At 33.7% G+C, this 21,229-nt stretch overlaps 1 protein-coding gene across 2 annotated transcripts in view; it reads left to right on the plus strand.

The window, feature by feature from the left end:
- Positions 1–11,193: 11,193 nt before the first annotated feature.
- The window catches only part of LOC143229228 (nucleolar protein 4-like), an 86,381-nt gene continuing 76,345 nt past the window's right edge, over positions 11,194–21,229 (plus strand). For both annotated transcript variants that reach the window (XM_076461242.1, XM_076461243.1), the window contains exon 1: positions 11,194–12,112. In XM_076461242.1, the coding sequence (XP_076317357.1) occupies positions 11,693–12,112 (420 nt within the window). In that variant the 5' untranslated portion in view covers positions 11,194–11,692. The remainder of the gene's footprint in view (positions 12,113–21,229) is intronic.

Consider the following 21,229-nt stretch of genomic DNA (forward strand, 5'->3'; position numbering starts at 1 on the left):
AGGCAGCACACAGATAGTCTTTTGTGTAGCTTTCTGCATAACTACAAAACGAAACGTAATCGGATTAATCCACATCCCATTTTTCTCTTTCCTATTAGCTCATTAACTTGTAAACTATTTTGAAGTCATTAATAAATCGCTGATTGTTTAAGAGTTTCTCTTGACGAAATAGGCCCTTCTTCTAAAAGCATTTGGGTTAAGGATTTTCTATCTTATTTATAATTTTTACGTTATTTGATAATTTTATGTGATTTTCAGTTTTCAATGATATTTGTGTTACGGAATCGGCATATAATAGTCCCATATAACTTTGTCTCATTTATCATTTTTAAGTGAATCACAGATTTTAAAGTGCTCCAGATTGTTTAAGAACGGCAACTACATTTAAAAATAAGACAACTAAACGTTTTGCTTATGTAACGACTGGAAGGCAACCAATTACGGAAGTTTGTTGGTAATTAACTCAAAGTGTCTCAAAGTATCAATATTAGAGTCGTAACTGCTTACAAACCAAGAGTTCAATTGTTTAGACACCCGGACAAAGAAAGACATTATTCAAGAAAATGACCACTATTTAAAAATTCATGCTCGCTGTTAAACGGAATTACATATTCGTCGTCATAATTGAGTTTCTGTTCACAGTACATATACAGAGCTTCCATAAGGTTAACATGTGTATCAAATGGCAAATCAGGTGCAACTTACTCACAAGAAAGCAAAAAAAAAAAAACACACACACACACAAACAGCTCGTCTGCAATCGTACCGAGAACACACCTTTCATGCTGCAGCCACATCACTGGAATGTGTTCACTTGGAGATAATCTGGAACAGCAACCAATCTAATTTTCCGTTTTCTTAGGGAAACGTAACACAAATGGCAATAGTAGTAGTGTGATTTGTGTAGGAATAAGTAGTGGCTCCTACCTAGTGCAAGGTGTTAAAATTAATGCCACACATTTCATGACTTTTTGCTTCGACATGTACTGGTACATTTATTTTTGATTTTAGCATAATGAAAAATAACGACCGCCTCCTCCATGTTAAGATGGTTCACACATTCCTTTAAAAAGGAAATGTTGGAGAAACGGAGCGTTTTTTATGCTCGACTGAAGAAGTTCAGTCTTATCGAATATGCACAGAATTCTTTTGTAAGAGGCATTACATCACATTAAAAAATATTAAAGATGCCCTGAAAACGGCATTCTTAGAGAGGTTATTGAGAATTCTCTAGAACCATATCAACATTCTTTTAAGTACGCAACATGGGAGGCCGGCTGTTCTTGCTGTTTATGGCGGTTCTAAACCATAACGATTTTTAAATATTTGAACTGTAAAGCGACATCTATCAACTGTTCAGTTATACCACGTAAGTTGAATGAGTAATAATTTGCATTTGAGATCATGTGACAAATTTTTAAATGCCTGGTTTGTAGAAATATAAACTGCGTGAGAGTGATCGACTTTATTTGATAACAGTGGATTTGCATTGTTGAAGCTAAAAAGCTCTAAGATCTCCAATTGTATTTCAATTGTTTTGTGAAGCGCAGAAATGTTGTATCTACTTCTATGTGTACAGGTGTGTTTGTTTGTTATAATGCAAAGCAACAACAGATTATCTGTTGTGTTTACTGCGGGCAATTTGAACCTTAGAATATAGCGTTGTAAGTCCATAAATATATGTTTGCACATTAATATATACCTAGTTCGTACTTTTATATAGCATGTAAACTGCACAACATGAAGAATGGGTTACAAAACTGGCAAGTTTTATATGTTTTGTTTTCGGAAGACAACATTTCAAATTGTAATATTTAGTCTAAAATTCAAAATCTTACCAAGAAAGCTAGCTCCCAACAACATCTTCCAGAAACATAAACTAAAATTAAGATTGCAAAATTGCCAGGTTTAATAATTTTTATGTCTTTGTCGCCTATGTGGTTAAATGTATTTACACCTGAGTTTATCCTAGCCCACTCTATACACGTTACAGGTAAATCTTTATAACTATGCTGGTTTTGAAAGATGGCGAACACACTTCTGTTACTTTAACCTGATATGGCAACGAAGTGTCTTTAAAACTTACTTGGTTCAGAAAGTGAAAATCTCATTTGTTTTTATTGTGTATTTCTGATTATACATCTCTCCTTAGCACATGAAGACAAAATGGGCACTGGGATTAAACATCTTCTCTAAATATGTGGAAAAAAACTATGAATACTCGTGAGTTTGTGCTAGGACTACATCGTCACTTTAGTTGCCACTCCAGAAAGCCCTCATCCGTATACAAACCACAAATATTTTACACGTGATCTTTAGGCAAGCCCATCTGACGCCTGCTACACTTTAATGTAGGTCCTGTAAACTTATCCAAACAAACGCAGCTTCCTGCACGAAAACATTCGTGCACGCATGACCGGAACTGTGAGCCGAGCTTCTCGTGAACTAGCTGTCTTTGGTAGCCCGACAACAGCAAAAGGCTCTTGGTTAACGTTAGATCGATAGATGAGCAGGAAAGCACGTGGTTGAGACCTCCTATGCCCTGTGTGCCCAAGTGTGTGTGTCTGTATGTGTGTCACGAGACATTCTGTGTTCTATAGCTTGAAAACCTGTAGCGCGAGATTCTATTAAATTAGTGGAGTCTACAAGGAATCAAATCAAAATTTCTTCTTTAACCACGGTACACGTTCCAGATTTTTAAACTAATATCCAAACAACTTCGAATCACATTTACAGATTAATGTTATTTTAATGTTCTTTAAACCAGATATTGATATGTATGGAACATATGATGCTATTTCAAATAAAATTGTGTTTTTAGTTAAGATATTCCTTGACTAAAGATCAAAATTAAAGGGGTTGAGGTTACAGTATATCATAACAGAATGGTAAAATGGTAAAATTAAATAATTCTAGCACTTGTTGCAAAGTACAAAATAGCTAAACATTCGACTCAATCCAAAAATATTTGATTAATTTACTAAAGAATTTTTTTCCTGGGAACTAAAATGTTGAATCGTAAACTTGTTTCAGGATTTTTTTACGCTATGATCAAGTTATATAAACATATCAAAAATTGATTTATGGCTAAGATAAGCTTTAAAGTTTAATAATATCTGTCTTGAGTGTTTCTTCTTTTGGTTTGTCTAGAAATATATGAGCTACAATTAACTGAAAAAAAAACCGTTAATAAGAAATATTTTATCTTTAACTTCGTTTGGGCTCCCTTCACGCTCAAACTAGAATAATGTGAATTTTAGCTTAACACTAATTGAAAATAGTATTTACAAAAACAAACTATCAGTGAAGATTTTGAACTCTTTGACAACTTTTCTTGATTAGGGAATTTAGATCTATGTTTGTTTTACTTTAACTTTATGCACCATTGAAGTTTTATTTCTAATATTTTGTGTGTTTACCTCTCTAGAAGCTACTATGACAAATACAGGCTTTTATCACCCACCATCTTAAAGTTATGTTAAAGCCATATTGGCATTAAACTCAATCTATTTGCTACCGAGATAATTTTAATCAAACTGAGTCGCTCTCGAAAACTACAAAAAATATTTATATATGAGCGGATGCTTTTGAATATCTTTGGAAGAAATTTAACTTGGGATGTGACACTTTTATATTCTCGCCAAATGGATAGTTTTCATCTTAATCGCCTAACATGGCCTGACGGTTAGGTCGCAACCTAGTGGTCTTGGGATGAAAACCCATACAAAATAATCGAAAGAGAAATCAGTCATTCCTTTAAAATTTAACATATTTCTCTACATTGAGTAGGCTGTCCACCTGTGGGACAGCGGTAAATCTATTGACTTACCACACTAAAATCTGAGATTCCATTCCCGTGATGAACGCAGCTGGTAGCCCAGTGTGGACTTGCTCTGAAACAACCAAACCGAATGGGTGTTGTTTTTTTTCAGGAATACCTCTTAGTTAGAATGGGACTCAACAGTTTATCAATTTCGCTTCTTTTGGGGAAATGTTAGGTGTGCGAGTAAAGTAAATAAAGTCAAATTTTATTAAATTCTGTGTGAATAGAATATATGTCATTTCTTGTTGTACAACAGAGGGCGCTCTACACAGTCTTCGATATATCTTGTTGATAGCCGTTCCTAATTTAGCAGTGTAAGACTAGAGGGAAGGCAGCTAGTCATCACCACCCACCGTCAACTCTTGGGCTACTCTTTTACCAACGAATAGTAGGATTGACTGTTACATTATAACGTCCCCACAGCTGAAAGGGTGAGCATGTTTGGTGTGACGGGGATACGAATCCTTATACTAATGAAACATACCTATGGTATTTCACAAATTGTCACAGCGACATTTTCATTTGTCCCTATACCAACGTATGTATAGTTACATTTTTAGATAAACTATTTTTGACAATCAAAATTAATATTGGAACTGAAAAAACTTAAATTTATGGTAATTTAACTCAAAAGTCTGGTATTTAATTAAAACGATATAATCAGTATTTGAACAGAAAATAATATATTTCAGTTGTTTACTTCTTTAGACCAAAACTCTATACGAAAGATTAAAGAGGCATAAGGGTTAGCGAAAATCCTTACGGCGTTAGCTATCGTCTGCAGAATGTTCATTCGATTTTCATGCCATGGTTGATTTTTTTTTCCAGTTCCCGCCTCAATCGTTAGGGCTTAGTTATAGAGAAGTTACGTACATATAGTGATGGGAAGAAACAAGACCTACAAGTCACGTGCGACTTTAATTTCTGCTCTTCCCCTGAAGTCACCAGGAAACTCCCCAATTTCTGGTCTCTATCTATCTATCAAACAATAAAGTAAGATATAAGCAATGTCTTTGTATCTTGTCTTTTATATTCACAGACAAATAAAGTTTCCAGAATAAGGTCTCACGTGACTAGTTGCTGTCGTCAGAAAATACTGCTTTCCTGCTGACCATCCCTTTTTAGTAAAAAGCCGCACAATGGCCTACATGAACTGTTGTTGCTGCGAAGATCGAACCATGAATTTTAGTTTTATAAATAATTAATTTTACAGCTAAGCCACTGGAGATAGGACTTCCAAACTGAAATAAAATGCTTGCTTAAATTCTGTGTTAGCAGAAAATCTATTAAGTCATTTCTTGTTCTACATTGTTCGACGATGAGGTGTGTGTTGTTGAAGTGATAATACAGAATAGTTATTTTTGTTCATTTCTGTGGTAAACGAAAACGAACTGAAAAGCATTTTCAAACAACATATATCAGGAAAAAAGAATACTAAACTAGATTGAATTAGAAAATTGTTTTTTATTTGGTATTAAGCACAACGCTACACAAAGGGGTTATCTGTGCTCTGCTCACCACAGGTATCGAAATCGAAATCACACAGATTGCTAGCAGTGTGAGTCCGCAGACATACTGCTGTGCCACTGAGGGGTAATTAAACTGTATTGATGGTCACCAACACAAGAAAGTGCAGCTTGGAAAAAGTTTAGTTCAATTTTAGGCCTAATATCTTACTAACATAAAATAAAATAAACTATCTTAGGCCTCAGAATTAGATGTTAATACACGTTCACAGTGAAATTTCCTGGAACAAGACGTTTCACAGTTATTAGTTTAAAGCGAATGGTATTTTATGCTAATGATATATCTTAGTAAATTTTCTTACAATCAGAAAGTAATCTTAGCCACTCTTTGTTTAAAGATTTAGTTTTCGTTACTTGAAAAAAAACTACTACTCTCCTCTGAGTTTCTAACAAGACGTTAGGCCTAATGCTGTGTAATTTTTCAATATTTATTAAACAATTGTCGCATAGGATTGTTAGAACTTTGGACAACGTTTGATCAGATCCATAGATACTTAGTTTTGTGTGACACATTTAGTTACGGCCCAGCATGGCCAGGTGGTTAAGGCACTCGACTCGTAATCTGAGGGTCGCGAGTTCGAATTCTGATCCCACCAAACATGCTCGCCCTTTCAGCTGTGGGAGCGTTACAATGTGACGGTCAATTCCACTATTCGTTGGTAAAAGAGTAGCCCAAGAGTTGTCAGTGGGTGATGATGACTTGCTGCCTTCACTCTAGTTTTACCCTGTTAAATTAGGGTCTGCGAGCGCAGATTCCCCTCATGTAGCTTTGCGCGAAATTCAAAACATACAAACACTTAGTTACACAAAAAGTCGATATTTTAAATAGTCAACGAGAAAACATTATTAATGTTCAAAGTACTTGATGCACTAAATAGTTTATGTATTTCTACAAAAAAGTCAAATGGCATCGAAAGGCAAGAAAAAATTGATGAAACAGTTTTTAACTTTTCATAAACCCGATATTTCTTTTTAATTGAAAAGTGCAGTTTAAATTACGTTACTCATACGTCACATAAATCAACTCAAAGTTTACGTATTTGCTTGTAAATAAAGCTTTATGTGGGAAGAAAAATATTAACAAAAGAAAACAATACAACAAATATATAATTTTAAAAACAAAAACATCATTATTAAGAAAAATGTTCCAATATTCACTTAATAGATTGTGTAAGTTCATTACTTAAATATCTAAACTGAACCAGTATAATATTTAATGTAAATATTTTTATATAGTTGTGTTTTATTGGTATTTCGCACTTCTCTGTTTGTGAACTGGTTGATAAAGTATTAGATAGAAGTTTAAAGGAACAATGCCAATTTTGAAACAGTATGAAAAATTACACTATTGAAATTATACGGAATGATAACGACATTCACGCAGTTTACACTTGATAATTGAACAACTTTACTTGAAAGGTAGTAAACAAAATAATATCACGTTAATTTGAAATCTGCTACAAAAACGTTTTGTTACGACGGCGCTGACTCCAATAATGTGACAACGGTAAATATAATGACTTACAACGCTAAAATCCGAGGTTAGATTCCCTGCGGTGGATGAGCAGATAAACCAATGTGGCTTTGCTCTAGAAAAACAAACAAACAAACAATACGGTCCAACGTCGAGTCTTCCATTGCTGCAATTAACAACCAAAACTTTTTGTTACAGCAACGAAAAACTTGTCTCAACATTGACTTTTACAGTACACTTAATTTATTTTGGTGTCATAGCTCTAATTTTGTAAATATTTAGAATTAGATAAAATAATCGAAAGAAATCTGTAAATTTCTCATCAAACTGTAAATATTTAATTATTAAATTATAAGTAAAACTTCTTTCTTAAAGCAAAGCCACATCGGGCTATCTGCTGAATCCACCGGCGAGAATCGAACGCCTGATTTTAACGTTGCAAATCCAAAGACTTATCACTATAAAACGGGGACAACATATTTTGTATTTATTGTGCACGTTTGTAACGTTGGTAGGAAATGCAACAACGACGTTTGGTGAACTTCCAGAATGTTTTGCTATATATATTATAATTTTTGAAAGCTACTAGAAAAAACTGAGATTTCTTCTATTCCTTATTTTCTTGACCTATATATCGCTGTTATTCTGTTTCACTCTGATTAAATTGTACTTTAAAATAAAATTTTCATGCTTTTTAAAAATTTTTGTCGTTTTTTTTCAAAATAAAGAAATAATTGTTTGTTTTTTTAATTTCCCGCTAGCGCAGACAGACGTCCCTAATTTAGTAGTGTAAGACTAAAGGGAGAGCAGCTAGTCATCACCACCCACCGCCAACTCTTGGGCTACTCTTTAACACACAAACAGTGGGATTAACCGTCACATTATAATGTCTTCACGGCTGTAAAGGCGAACATGTTTGGTGTGAGGGGGATTCGAACCCTCGACTCTCAGATTACGAGTCGAGTGCCAACCCATTTGGCCAACGCAGCCAAAGAAATAATAACTAGTGAGATTTCGCATGACTGAGTATCCATACATCTTCACCTAATATGGCACACCGGCTCTGAAAATGGATGGATAATGCACTATTGAATGTAGTTGGAGAAGAAACAACAAGGAATATACTGTATGGAGGAAACAATATTATTTGTATCTTAATGAGGTGAGGATATAATATTAGAACACAAAAAAGGAGGGAATAGAATTTACTTCCTGTTAACAATTCCGGCTTAATTATCCATTGAAACTAGTATAGGCAACTAATAATCATACGCTACAAGCAGCTTCCCAAATGCGCATAACATAAAACTGTTTAACCATGTTTACGAGAGTCAAATTCAACTTATTTTTGAGAAGAAAAATGAACCTAAAAGGTAATTAGATGAGAGCTTACAAAAACCTTCTTTAAGTGCATTTTTTAACGAAAGCTTTAAATATTTGTCAAACCCTTTATATGCTTGGGGTAAGGCTAATTATTACACATACATCAATAAAAGTGGATATTCGGTAAATAAGATAATAACAAGGATCCCAATATTAGCAAACTTACCTGAAAAAAAAATGTGTTGTATAATAAACCAAAGTTTACCGTCTAATGTTTGATAAAGACTTCATGAATGCTACCGAATATCATCATAAAAAACATTCGAATTAATTTAAGTTTTGTTGTAAAGCAAATATTTGTCCAGCTGTCTGTAAGTTTTATATATATATATATCAAATATACCAAACAAAACAAAATAGAAACGTGATACAATTCAAATAAGCAAAAAATAAATTCAAGACATGAGTGATGGTTTGGAAATAATTAAGCCTTGAGGTATTAATGCGGCAAAAGTTATTATGTTCTGGTACGCGATATATTACAAGGAGAACAGTTTTGTTTTACTAGGCGATGTATTTGATATTAGAGTGCGAATAGCTGTATTATGAGAAAAAAAGGCATACTGATAATAGGTGACGCAGTTAAACAGTAGGAGAAGTATCAATAAAATTATATTTAACTGCTTTCTGGTAAGAAATCTTTCAGTGATAATAGATGACTACATCTTGTTAGAAAAACTTTAGGTAGTACTAGTTAACTATGTAATGTGTACGTATTTAAAGAATCTTGGAGGTACTTTTGTCAGATATAATAAATTTGATTTTTTAAAATTAGGAATGGGTATCGGGGCATCAGTCATCAGCTGCACTAATGTTTACTGTCTGCAAATGACACAACAGAAACAATACAGTAAAATAAATTTGATTTTATAAACATACTTTGCAAACGATAGATAAAATCTAACCCTTGAAATTAACACTCTAACCTTAAGGAGGTGAGGATATAATATTAGAACATAAAAAAGGAGGGAATTTAGTTCCTATGCACAATTATGTAATTCATACAATGGTCCCTTGCAGATAATAAGTTTTTCAAGCTTAAAGCTTGTGCAAAAAAAACTTATATTACTTGTAATGCAAAGGGGTTGTATCGGTGTGTGTTTGTGTTTGTCTTTTAGTGAGATATTTTCGTTTTGATAGAAATGAGTACTATGTAAGCATGGAAGTGTTTTATCATGTAAATAGTTTTCATATTTCTAGTTTATCTAGTGGTTTGTTTCTCACACATAATATAATGCCGGACATTAGGAGGGACAACAAAGTCATTAGAGCCTGTAAAAGTAGCTTTACTGTATAGCAACATCAGTCGTGCAGGAATACGGACTACGAAGGGTAAAGCAAGCCGATGTTGTTCAAATCTGATAAAACCATGTTTATGTATCACACGCAATAATTAGCTTTAAGTTGCTTCTTTTCAACCAACGTCAATAAAAGAAAACAACCATGAATACTCTTCATTGTTAATTAATCTCGTGCTGTAAAAGAATATTATGCCAAGCACAAATATTTGAAAACGAAATATTTAACTAAAGATTAAATTGTAAACTAATTCTTTGTTGTTAACCAATTTTTTAAATTTTAAATCTTATCAACTAGATATTGTCTCTTTACCTTCTCAACTAGTTGGCGCTTGATAAAAAGACAAACGTCTTTTTTAAAATATAAAAGTTATAACTTTCCATGTTGCTTAGAAAAGAAAACAGTGCAAAAGCTGAACCACAGCCGTCCGAACTTGTAGTTGCAAGACCATGCATGAGCTAACTTGTAGTTATCGAAAAGAATTACATGTTTGATAAAATTTAAATTTGAAGAGATGTATTTTTAGCCAACGGTAAAATAATGTTTAGTTAAACCAACATATAAAACAAGATATACCAAAATTTGGTAATTTAAGAAGTCTTAAGAGTTTCTAATCTACAATTCTTACATCATCTAATTTGTATAAGTCAAATACTGTACTGGCTGTAACGTATAGTTCTCAATAATTAAGATGTAAATATAAGCTTGTTTTTTCTTACATTTTTTTTGCAACTATTCTGTTTCTGCTAGAATATTCCAATACTGATTGATACTAGTGGCTGAAATTCTGCACGACGATCTATATCTCTACGTTTCTGAAATAAGAAAGCGTTAAAATCAAGAAGGTATTCCTCAACAGCTGGTAAGTCCCTCACATTTACCATTTACCCCACAAACTACTCTAAAATTATCACCCTCAGCCTCCGTCAGCCGGTTTTTATCCGAGATCAAACGGGATGGTAAAATATAAAAATAAGAACACTTGGTGAAGATCCATACGCCCACGCCTAGCTGCCACGTCTCGCGCTGACAAACCGTTACACATGTGTGTCATCATGTAAACCCATGTGACTTATCGAACGCCATTTGCTACTTATTGACAGAGTTTCAGGCACACTTTCACTAGAAGGGCTGTCTCACGTTTGTATTGCTTTCTGTTATATATCATCCACGGGTCGGGCGTGGATTCCCGTTGGCCTCGTGCTTTTCACCTTGCAAGGCACAGGAAATCCTTTCTCGGTAAATCAATAACTCCTGAGGTAGACTGGCAAACTAAAACCTACGCTTTTCGTCAGGGTAATCAATCACCTTGGTAGAAAACAGGAAAGTTAAAAGGTCCAAAAAACATTAGGTTGAGGTGAATTTTAGAGCTTCCTGACGTATTAGTTAAATACTTAGTGAAACCTTTACAGTTCAAATTATTGACAGATTTTACTTCTCATCATCCTTCTATATTCTGCCCCATGGTGATAAGAAACGCAATAAATATTATACTGCGCGAAGAGAAACTTTAGAGTTATTAAGATTCCTGTTTGGGACATACGTCTCTTGATTATCACTGGTGAACGTAATCGATGTACATTGATTTTAGCTTGATGACTGCATTAACTCAATCAGCTGAAAATTAATATTTCATAAATATAGCGACGGTATTCATGGGGTTAAAGCAATGAAAAAGGACAAAAGAAAGTAAACTGAACTACTTACAACTTAAGGATAAAGGTAATAAAAATTAAAGAACATCTAGGTTTTGAAAACACTTGGATTTGGGATATTCCATGTTTGGCTGATAGGGGTTGAAGCTTGTGATAATAGTGGGCCTGTTGTACACAAGCTACTACGTTCTGATATTCTAGAGTGTGCGGGCGGGGCAGAAGGGACTGCGTAAAGGTTCGATAGCACGAGGGCGCGTGCAGATCTCTGAGTGGCTGGCGGGCCTAGTTGTGACGTTGCTGCACTAAATGGAGGCGTAGTGGTAGCGAAAGATCATAGTCGTGCAACAATCCAAGCTCTCCTGAGATACCACTTAAACCAGGAAGAACCAAGTAGCATTGTTTTGTTTTTCGTTTTGTGTACCCACCTAGGCTCTAAAACAAAATATCGAGATTCGTCTTTAAATCGGTCTGGTCGGTATTCGGGACGTGATCTGCTTCGGCCCGTGCTGAAACAACAGTTAGCCATCAGCGTATGGAAAGACGACACAATACGCGTCATGCGGCTGCTCTAGCAGCAGCGGCAGCAGCGGCCGCCGCTTCTTCCGACAGTCCAGAGTGTCCCGATTTAGAGAAAGAGAAGGAAGAAGAGTCCCCTACGAGTGAGGGCTCAATATCGGATACGGTGGACATAAACAAACGAGAAATGTACGAGAGATTTAAGCGCTGGGCTATGAAGACTTACGGTGATAGTGCTAAAACCAAGACAGTAACTCGAAAAAAGTACTCAAGAATAACAAAGATCTTGAAAGGAGAGGAGCACAGCAACGCCGAGAACTCAAAATTTCGCTTTTGGGTAAAAGCCAAAGGGTTTCGCATTGGTCCTCCGATAGGTCAAAGATCAGAAGGAGGCCGAAGTGACCAGCTTCTCTATGTGCCATGCACCAAGCTGTCTGTAAGTCTGTTGTGAATATACGGTTATTTATTTTTTGTTAGTGTAAAAATATTACTAAGAAAAAGAAAGGAAAAAATTCAATGATGTATTTTTCACTTTCTTTTTCTGATAGTTTAGTATATGTATAATTTCCACTTTAATCTGAGCAGTTTTTAATTTTAATTAATTTTAACTTCATTCATAGAAAGAGCTATAACCTTAGTTACATCTCACAAAAAACTATAACCTCAGTTCCATTCCAATATTAGCTGTATTTTTTTCCGTTAGTTCCATTATAGTCAACAATAATAATCTTAATTCCATTGAACTAATACACTGTATTTTAACCCCATCTGATAACAGTTTCATCCTAAAAAGGAGGTATTTTCTAAGTTTGTTTTAGCATATAATCTGAATATTTAAATCTATACTAAGAAATAGCTGTCATTTTTCTATCGTAAAAACAATGTAATTGTATAAGTGAATTGTTTTTCTTTATCTACTGCCAAATTATTCATTTAAAAGATTCGCATAGTAACGCGCCCTCTATATCAAATTATAGTAGATAGGATGAGGTGGTGTAAATTATAAGGATATTATTATATTTAGTTAGAAAGAGAAATGCACTTGCAAAAATATTTAGCGTTTCCCAATACAGCTACTTTAAATACTTTGTAATTAAACTATTTCTATTCTGTTTGTTTGTATTATATTAAAGTTTTTAATTAATTATATTTCTGATTTAAAACAATTGTGTACTCATTATAGTCCATTTGCACGTATAATTAATTTTACAATAAGATAATCATAAGTCCAGAGGAAGTTTCCAGAAAGTCTGGCTTGGCCTTGAGATCTCAGAGTTATTGATTTTATTTCTCAAACTTTTCTCCTTTCGGCAACATGTGGTCGTTAAGTGATGGGCTTGTCTGCTTGTTCTATTCTTGATAGATAACAAATGGCGTATTTCCATGACCTCTGGAAAATATAAACAGGGAAAGTACACGTGGTTTGACTAGCAGCATTCGATTTACATAGATGAAACTCTTCTTTAGTAAACTTTTACTGATGTAAGATAATTCTGGATTTGTTGTGTTACAGATAACTTATATTTGGAACTTTGATAACTTTAAAACTGTCTATAAATATTATTATGAATTTAGTAATTGTTGTTAACTATTCCATATGTGTAAAGCCCAGCATGGTCATGTGTTTAAAGCACTCGACTCGTAATCTTAGGGTCGCGAGTTCGAATCCCTGTCACACGAAACATGCTCTCCCTTTCAACCATAGAGCGTTATAATGTGACGGTCAATCCCACTATTCGTTGGTAAAAAAGTAGCCCAAGAGTTGGCAGTGGGTGGTGGTGACTAGCTGCCTTCCCTCTAGTCTTACATTGCTAAATTACGGACGGCTAGTGCAGATAGCCTTCAAGTAGCTTTGCGCAAAATTAAAAAAAAATAATAATAATCATTTCTGAAGAGAGAACATGAAATGGATTTACAGTTATTGAAACTCGGGAGAAATTATAGCTATAAATGAATAATTTATTCTTATGCTTCCTAGTGTTTCCTTGTTCAATGTTCCTATGGGCAGTTATTCGGTTGAGATAGCTGAAGTTTACGATTTCAACAATTTGCAAATGACAACCAACTAGTATTCTTTAGGCAATAGTTAAGATTATTAATTGAATAAACAACCTTAAAATTATTTTGATTAACAAAATAATACTTTACACTGGAATACTTCGAAACAATACTGTTTTAAATAACTTTGAAAGTTATTTCTTACCGATGATTTTCAGTTTTATTGAAAGAATATTGGAATACGATCTGTGTGAAATACGCAAAAAAGACCGTTCTTATTCAAGGTCAACGTGACCATTCTATGATGTCCAATATCGAAGAAAGTATTGTTTTATATCATTGAATACAGTACACGTGAAGTTCACAAATACTTTGAACTAGAGTTTTGTCGTGCATCTTATGATAAAACTTGTAGTGAAATATGTTTTACGTCGTGCACCACGTTGTCATGGTGACGAGGTTATCATTTTAAGCCTGAAGATGTTCTGTGTCGAGCACCACATCAAACAAATCATTTTGCTCAGGGACTCTTCCTTATATTATTTGTGGAACCATATATGCTAAAACATGTTGTTCTAAAAACATTTTTCACTACAATAAGTAATACTGCTAAAAATTTTTAGACGTTTTAGTTTGAAAAGTTCATGAAAATGAAAATAGCATTTAAAATGTTACTGTATTTCAATAAAATATCAGATTATGTTTAGTTCAATCAGTAACCTAGCAAATAACCACTTTGAGTGTTAATAAACACAAATACAATCTGTTAGTGAAACTTAATAAACAATATGCAACAACTCACCCGAAAATTACTGAACCAGCAACGATTTCTGTAACAAGGGCAATTTTCAAAAGTAATTTAACCAAAATGAAAAAAATATACTATACTCAAAGTTTGAATATATTTTTATCCTTTACTGAAGTGTTTATTTTAATTTGTAGCGAAGAATGAAATGAATTCATCATCTAAGTTCAGAAGAAAGGAAATAAAGGATTTGTTTCACATAAATCTTTTCTGTTCTTTAAGTTTTCGTTGATATGTTTCACACGGGATCAATTTAGGTTTTGATCTATCAAAACATGAAAGTAAATGACGAATAATCCTTAAACTTAAAAGCCAAGTTTGGCACTATGGTTAGCTTGTCCAGATTGCGAATCCATTTGTGTCCCGTTGTCGCAAAGCAAACAAGCAAACAAAAAACATGCTTTTCAATATGAGATTGTGGATTGGCTGTAAGGACGATGACCGAATCCAACAATACTGCTAAACAAGTGAAACCTAATAACTGACGGTCTGTGTTGTGGACTATCTGCTATCCCTCTGGCTTATCAGGTCAAACTTAAGGACAGTTATGTAGCTTTTCGTACAAATTCTACAACAAACAAAAGCATGAACCTTAAACTTGATTGACGATTTTATAGTAAATGAAAGACAGTGATTGAAGATTACAAATATATAATGACCATATGCAGACTCGAGGATATTTAAAACAAACTTATAAAAATGTACTTTTCCCTGCCTTACTGTGTTTAAATTACCTGTTGATGTTAAGTGTTTTCCTGATATAATCTGGATGATCTATTGTTAAATAAGATATTTAGTCTGTTTGCTACTAACAAATGTCACTTTAGATTTGGTGAAGCTCTGAACAGCATTTTATAACAATTATCTCGAGCGATCATATGCGTCACGTTGAAAGTACTCTTATGATCTTTAATATTATTGTAGAAAAATTTTACGAATTTCACGAGTGTAAAGTTTAGATATACACCTTTTTGGCTCTGAATTGTGGCCTTTCGCAGGTCGATGTAATTCATAAAACTATTTCTCCTGACAAGCGATACTTAACTATTAAATTAACCTTTGCTTATAATTTCTTAAGTTGTAAAAGCTTTAATATTCTTGGGTTCAACAAATGAATGTAAGAAATTTGCTTGAACAGAAACGAGTGAGAAGAGAGTAATTACTTGTACAAAACTCTAAGCCACGGTTGCTTTTGTTCAGAAAATGTTTGTTACAGAATGTCTGTTGTGCTGGTAGCGATTCGTAGCGGTTAAGTGGCAGAAATGTAAAGTTTCTGGGAAAGTTCAGGGAACAGTTGGTGAAGATGTTTCGAGGAAGGCAAATGTATTATTTCTAACGGGACGTAAGAAAGTAAAAGACAGAGTTTATCGTGTTAATAAGTGTAAAGCAAAGTTAACGGTTACACTAAAATGTGTGTATAAGATATAGTTTTTAGTTGTACTGAGAAGGTACAAAGTAAATTAATCAGAAAATGTAAGAACATTTGCAGACGCATTGGTTATTGTGGGAGAAGTGTAAGGTGAAGTTGTTGAGAGCTTAAGAATTTCACGTCCTAGGGTTTTACCACAAAGCTAGCACACACTTGTTGGTTCTTCTGTGATAATAGTTTTGGTTGTAGTGGAAAGTATTGTTGTTGGGTGTACCAGAAAAGGTAAATAACAGTTCGTAACGAAACCAGTAAGCGCTGATTATACTAGAAATCCCAAATCAATTTTTTTCAGTAGTATGAATTGAAGTAATAGTTATTCAGTGAAACTGATGTGACTTTAGTAAATCCCCCAATGAACCACTGGCTTTATTAAAAATTGTTGGACAAAATTATTAAATTTTATTTTGAGGGGACATTATATAAAGTTCTTGAATGTATTAAAACTTAAAGTGTCTAAAGTACTGTTACTAGTTGTTTTTGTAAGTGTAAGTTATGACTGTTTGTTTTAAAAGATAATTTTTGGCTGTACTTTCAGTTATAGCTAACAACTATTGGTTAAGTTGAAAAGTAATAGTTATGAGTTGTACAGGGAAAAGTAAAAGGACAGTTACAAACTGTTTTGAGTTTCATAGGTAACGTTGTTGGTTATACAGGTACTGGCTGTACTGAATTGTGTGAAATTTTGTGGTTTATCAATGGAAATGTTATTTATATTGTAAAGCAATACAGCTGTTGGCTGTTCTTCCTCTGCATTGTAAAGTGTATAAAGTATAAGTTAAAACATTTTTTTATATAATTTTTGGTTATGATGGGAATTTTTGAGCACAATTTCTAGTTGCATTGGAATTTGTAACTCATAACCTTAGGTTTCATTTGAAAGATAAACCACTACTGCTAGTTGTATAGGTAAATTTTCATTTGAAATTGCTAGTTTTATGTGTTAGAGATACTGGTTAAACATATTAGAATTTGAAAATCAAAGCTCTAAGTTTGGGTTTTACAAGAAAACTAAGGCATACTTCACATATGCGTTGTACACTAAAAATCCAAATATATATTCTTGAGGTATTGTAATTTCTAGCTTAGAACTTAAAGTATGGAGCTCTGTTGTCGGTTGTGTTGGTGTATGTAAGTATCAGAAATAATTGTTAATATAGGTCATGTTGGTATATGTAAATATCAGAAAGAGTTCTTAATATAGGTTATGTTGGTGTATGTAAATATCAGAAATAATTGTTAATATAGGTCGTGTTGGTATATGTAAATATCAGAAAGAGTTCTTAATATAGGTTATGTTGGTGTATGTAAATATCAGAAATAATTGTTAATATAGGTCGTGTTGGTGTATGTAAATATCAGAAAGAGTTCTTAATATAGGTTATGTTGGTGTATGTAAATATCAGAAATAATTGTTAATATAGGTCGTGTTGGTGTATGTAAATATCAGAGATAGTTGTCAATATAGGCTATGTTCGTGTATGTAAATATCAGAAATAGTTGTTAATATAAGTTATTTTGGTGTTTGTAAATATCAGACAGAGCTCTTAGGTATGCTGAAAAAATGTAGGACAATTCGTAGTAGCAATTTCAAGTGATGGTTTTTATTTATGTTTTAAGATGCAACCTCTTATCTAAATATATAGCAAAATGTTATTTTTGAATTGTTGTTAGTACGATGAAGAGTTAATTGCAGCTGTTAGTTGTACTGAAAGCGTGAAATAAATGTGTTTTGTATTAAAAATTATAAAATGTAATTCTTGCTTTTACTCTATAGTTAAATTTATTGATTGATTCTTGTACTGTGGTGTGCAGTTGTTTATTACACAGTGAAGTCTAAAACAAATCTCTTGTTTGTGCTGTAAATTATCTTTGTTTGTGCCCACCAGTGGCTCAGCGGTATGTCTGCGGACTTACAACGCTAAAATCCGGGTTTCGATACCCGTGGTGGGCAGAGCACAAACAGCCCATTGTGTAGCTTTGTGCCTAATTCAAAACAACAACTTTTGTTTGCTGTACAGTGAAGTGCAAAACGTAGCAGATGGTTGTAATGTAAAGAGTAATACATTAAAATAAAGAGTATTTTTGTTTGTACTTAAAAACGTAAAGTTTAGTTTAAGTTTTATTGTAAATTACATTTTAAGGCCTTTGGTGAACATAGTTTAATTGGCAATTTGTGACGTCATTACTGAACTTGGAAGTCAAGATAGGTCCAACTGTATTGTAGCTATCACGTGTATCCAAACCTTAGTTTTATCTTTATAAGCATTCAAAGTCTGTTACCAGTTCCGCAAGATTAACAAAACCAATACATAACTACAGTATCTGCGAGGAAAGCGATGATAGTTTTACTTTTGTTGGTGTGCTAATTATTAACGAATAGCTTTTGGGCAAATAGGATTGATGTTTTGTTGAATGTATCTAATCAAGTGTCACTGGAACTTTCAACGATTTTCATTTTTGCAATTTTTCCCAAGCACGAACAAGGCTAACATATAAATGGTTTAGCTTAGCATTAGGCCTAATAAGTTTAGATTGGGTATTTCATTGATTAGTGTAGGGTTTAAGTTTTACCTTAAGGCTAAAATCTTAACTATATGCAAACACTCTTCGGTATAGTAACGAGAACTTGATACACTCTGTGTAATTTATAGGGCAAAGCTACGAGGGCTAATTTTAGTAGGGCTAGCTAGCCAGATAAACATTGATTAGTGTAGGGTTTAAGTTTTACCTTAAGGCTAAAATCTTAACTATATGCAAACACTTTTTTTACTCTGTGTAATTTATTTTAGCCAGATAAACTTTTTTTTTTTAGTTTTGCGCAAAGCTATACGAGGGCTATCTGCGCTAGCCGTTTTTAATTTAGTAGTGTAAGACTAGAGGGAAGGCAGCTAGTCATCACCATCTAGTGGGATTGATCGTAACATTATAACGCCCACACGGCTGAAAGGACAAGCATGTTTGGTGTGACGGGGATTTGAACCTGCGACCCTCGGATTACGAGTCGAGCGCCTTAACCCACCGGGCCATGCCGACTACAGCTAAACTTAAACGTTAGCAAACCTGATATAGTAGCTTAAAGTTAACATTAATGATCATATATATAGTGGCCTGGCATGGCCAGGTGGGTTAAGGCGCTCGACTCGTAATCCGAGGGTCGCGGGTTCAAATCCCCGTCGTATCAAAACATGCTCGCCCTTTCAGCTGTGGGTGCGTTAAAATGTGACGGTTAATCCCACAATCCGTTGGTAAAAGAGTAGCTCAAGAGTTGGCGGTGGGTGGTGATGACTAGCTGCCTTCTCTCTAGTCTTACATTGCTAAATTAGGGATGGCTAGCGCAGATAGCCCTCCTGTAGCTTTGCGCGAAATTCCAAAACAAACAAACATAGACATAGTGTAACATTAGACTCAATTAAGTGACTTTTGTCAGCCTCCGATTCAAGTCCTGTGGCACTGAAACACCCCAACGTGGATTTTTCCGTCATACGGATGCGTTCTATCTCACATTTCAAAGATATTTTAGAAAAAGGTATTTAAAATGTGTGAAATTTAGGGCCTTTTACTCTTGCTCGGTCTACGTTACCTCATAAAATTTTGATCTGTTTGTCTGCACTTCTCAGATTTTTCTCCTTTAAAGATCTGCCGGAAGATCAAACAAGCGGGCATTATTTTCTGTTAGACTGCTGCAACCCAAGGCAGTGCAGTAAGGCAGTTTTTTTTTATACCTTTTTGGTAAATTACACTATTTTCTGTTAATCAGATTTCAAGTACCTTCATAGAGAGTGCTGTGTATCATTTGATGTCGAGAAAGTCTGTTCATTTGAAATGGACCTAAAATGGCACCATGTGGGTGGATATCAGCTCTAGACCAATAAAAATCAGTTAACTAGTTGACTGAATTCTCTCTATATATATGGTTTTAACTACATAAAGTTCAATTTTTAGATTCATCGTGTAATCAAGAGCATAGTAACTGTTTTGGTAAATGTTTATAATATGCACTCACTGGTTGGACTGTAAAATGTAATTATTAATTGAACTGTAAAGTGCAGAACTCAGTTGCTTGCACGTGTAAAGCAGAATGTTGGTTATACTGTGAAATGTAAAGTACTGTTGTTATTTGCACTGTAGAGCATAAAGCGTGATTCTTAGTTTTACTAGCCATCCTTTAACAATTTGTTGTTTTCATCGGAAAGTGTCAGAAACAGATATCACGTTTAATGCTACTGTAAGACATATATTCTACCTAAGTGATTGTAGTACATTTGTTACTTTAAATAATAAGTGTATAGCATAGGTTTTGGTCGTACAGGTAACTGTTTACTGGTATTACTTTATGAGAAAGTACCTTTGTTTAAAAATGGAAAGCATAGGTTTTGGTCGAATAGACAACTGTTGGATACTGCTACCATTCATAACCAAGAAACGACAAATGAGAATGTCAAAAGCGTTAGGTGAAATATTCCTATATAAGTTTTATTCAAATTGTAATTGTTTTAATAAAAATAATCAATAAAATTTTATCTAGTATCTGAAACTATAAACAAATGAAACAATACGTTTTTTGTGTGTTATACACTACATATACTAGGACAATTTTGTTATTTTGAGAGTGGAAGATTACTTAATCTATTAATTCATTAACTTAACTTATTATAAAGTTTAGTCTTGGTCATAATGTTTTTTTTTCATTAATTACTACAAAATAAAAACTTATGTAAACTAATAAAACTGTTTTCAGTTAAGCTACAAACTTTTTTTCCCATTTTATATTAACAAATGAAGCTGTATATACTAGAATGAAACCCTAAAATATTATTAACAACAGAAAGTGTAAGATTTATTTGGTTATTCACAAAAGGGTTTGAACAAATAAAAGTAAACTCCTAAGTATAAGATATATTTTTTATTTAAAAACGTACCTGCTATGTATAAAGGAACAAGTATTAGTTCAAAAGCGTATCTTAATAAATATAAGACGTTATTTTTAGTTTAAAAGTTTACACTGATAAGTATAACGAACAACAGTTGGTTTAAAGATGTACGCTGCTAAATATAAGGAGTAATTGCTAGTATAAAAATGTGTCTTGGTAAGTGTAAGGCACTATTTGGGGTTTTAAAATGTACCCTGGTGAGTATAACGAAAAATTATTGAATTGAAAATACATGATAAGTCGAAAACATAATTATTGTTTAAATATGTACCCTGATGGTCTAAAAGAAGTGCAAACCAATAAAAATAAGGCACAGTTGTTGGTTTCAAAATCTGAATCGATAGAAATGAGGTGCACACTTTATGTCCGAAAAAAGAAGAAATTTCAACC

Source organism: Tachypleus tridentatus, chromosome 10 (assembly GCF_004210375.1).
Source record: "Tachypleus tridentatus isolate NWPU-2018 chromosome 10, ASM421037v1, whole genome shotgun sequence".
In the NCBI taxonomy this organism is placed as follows: Eukaryota; Metazoa; Arthropoda; class Merostomata; order Xiphosura; family Limulidae; genus Tachypleus; species Tachypleus tridentatus.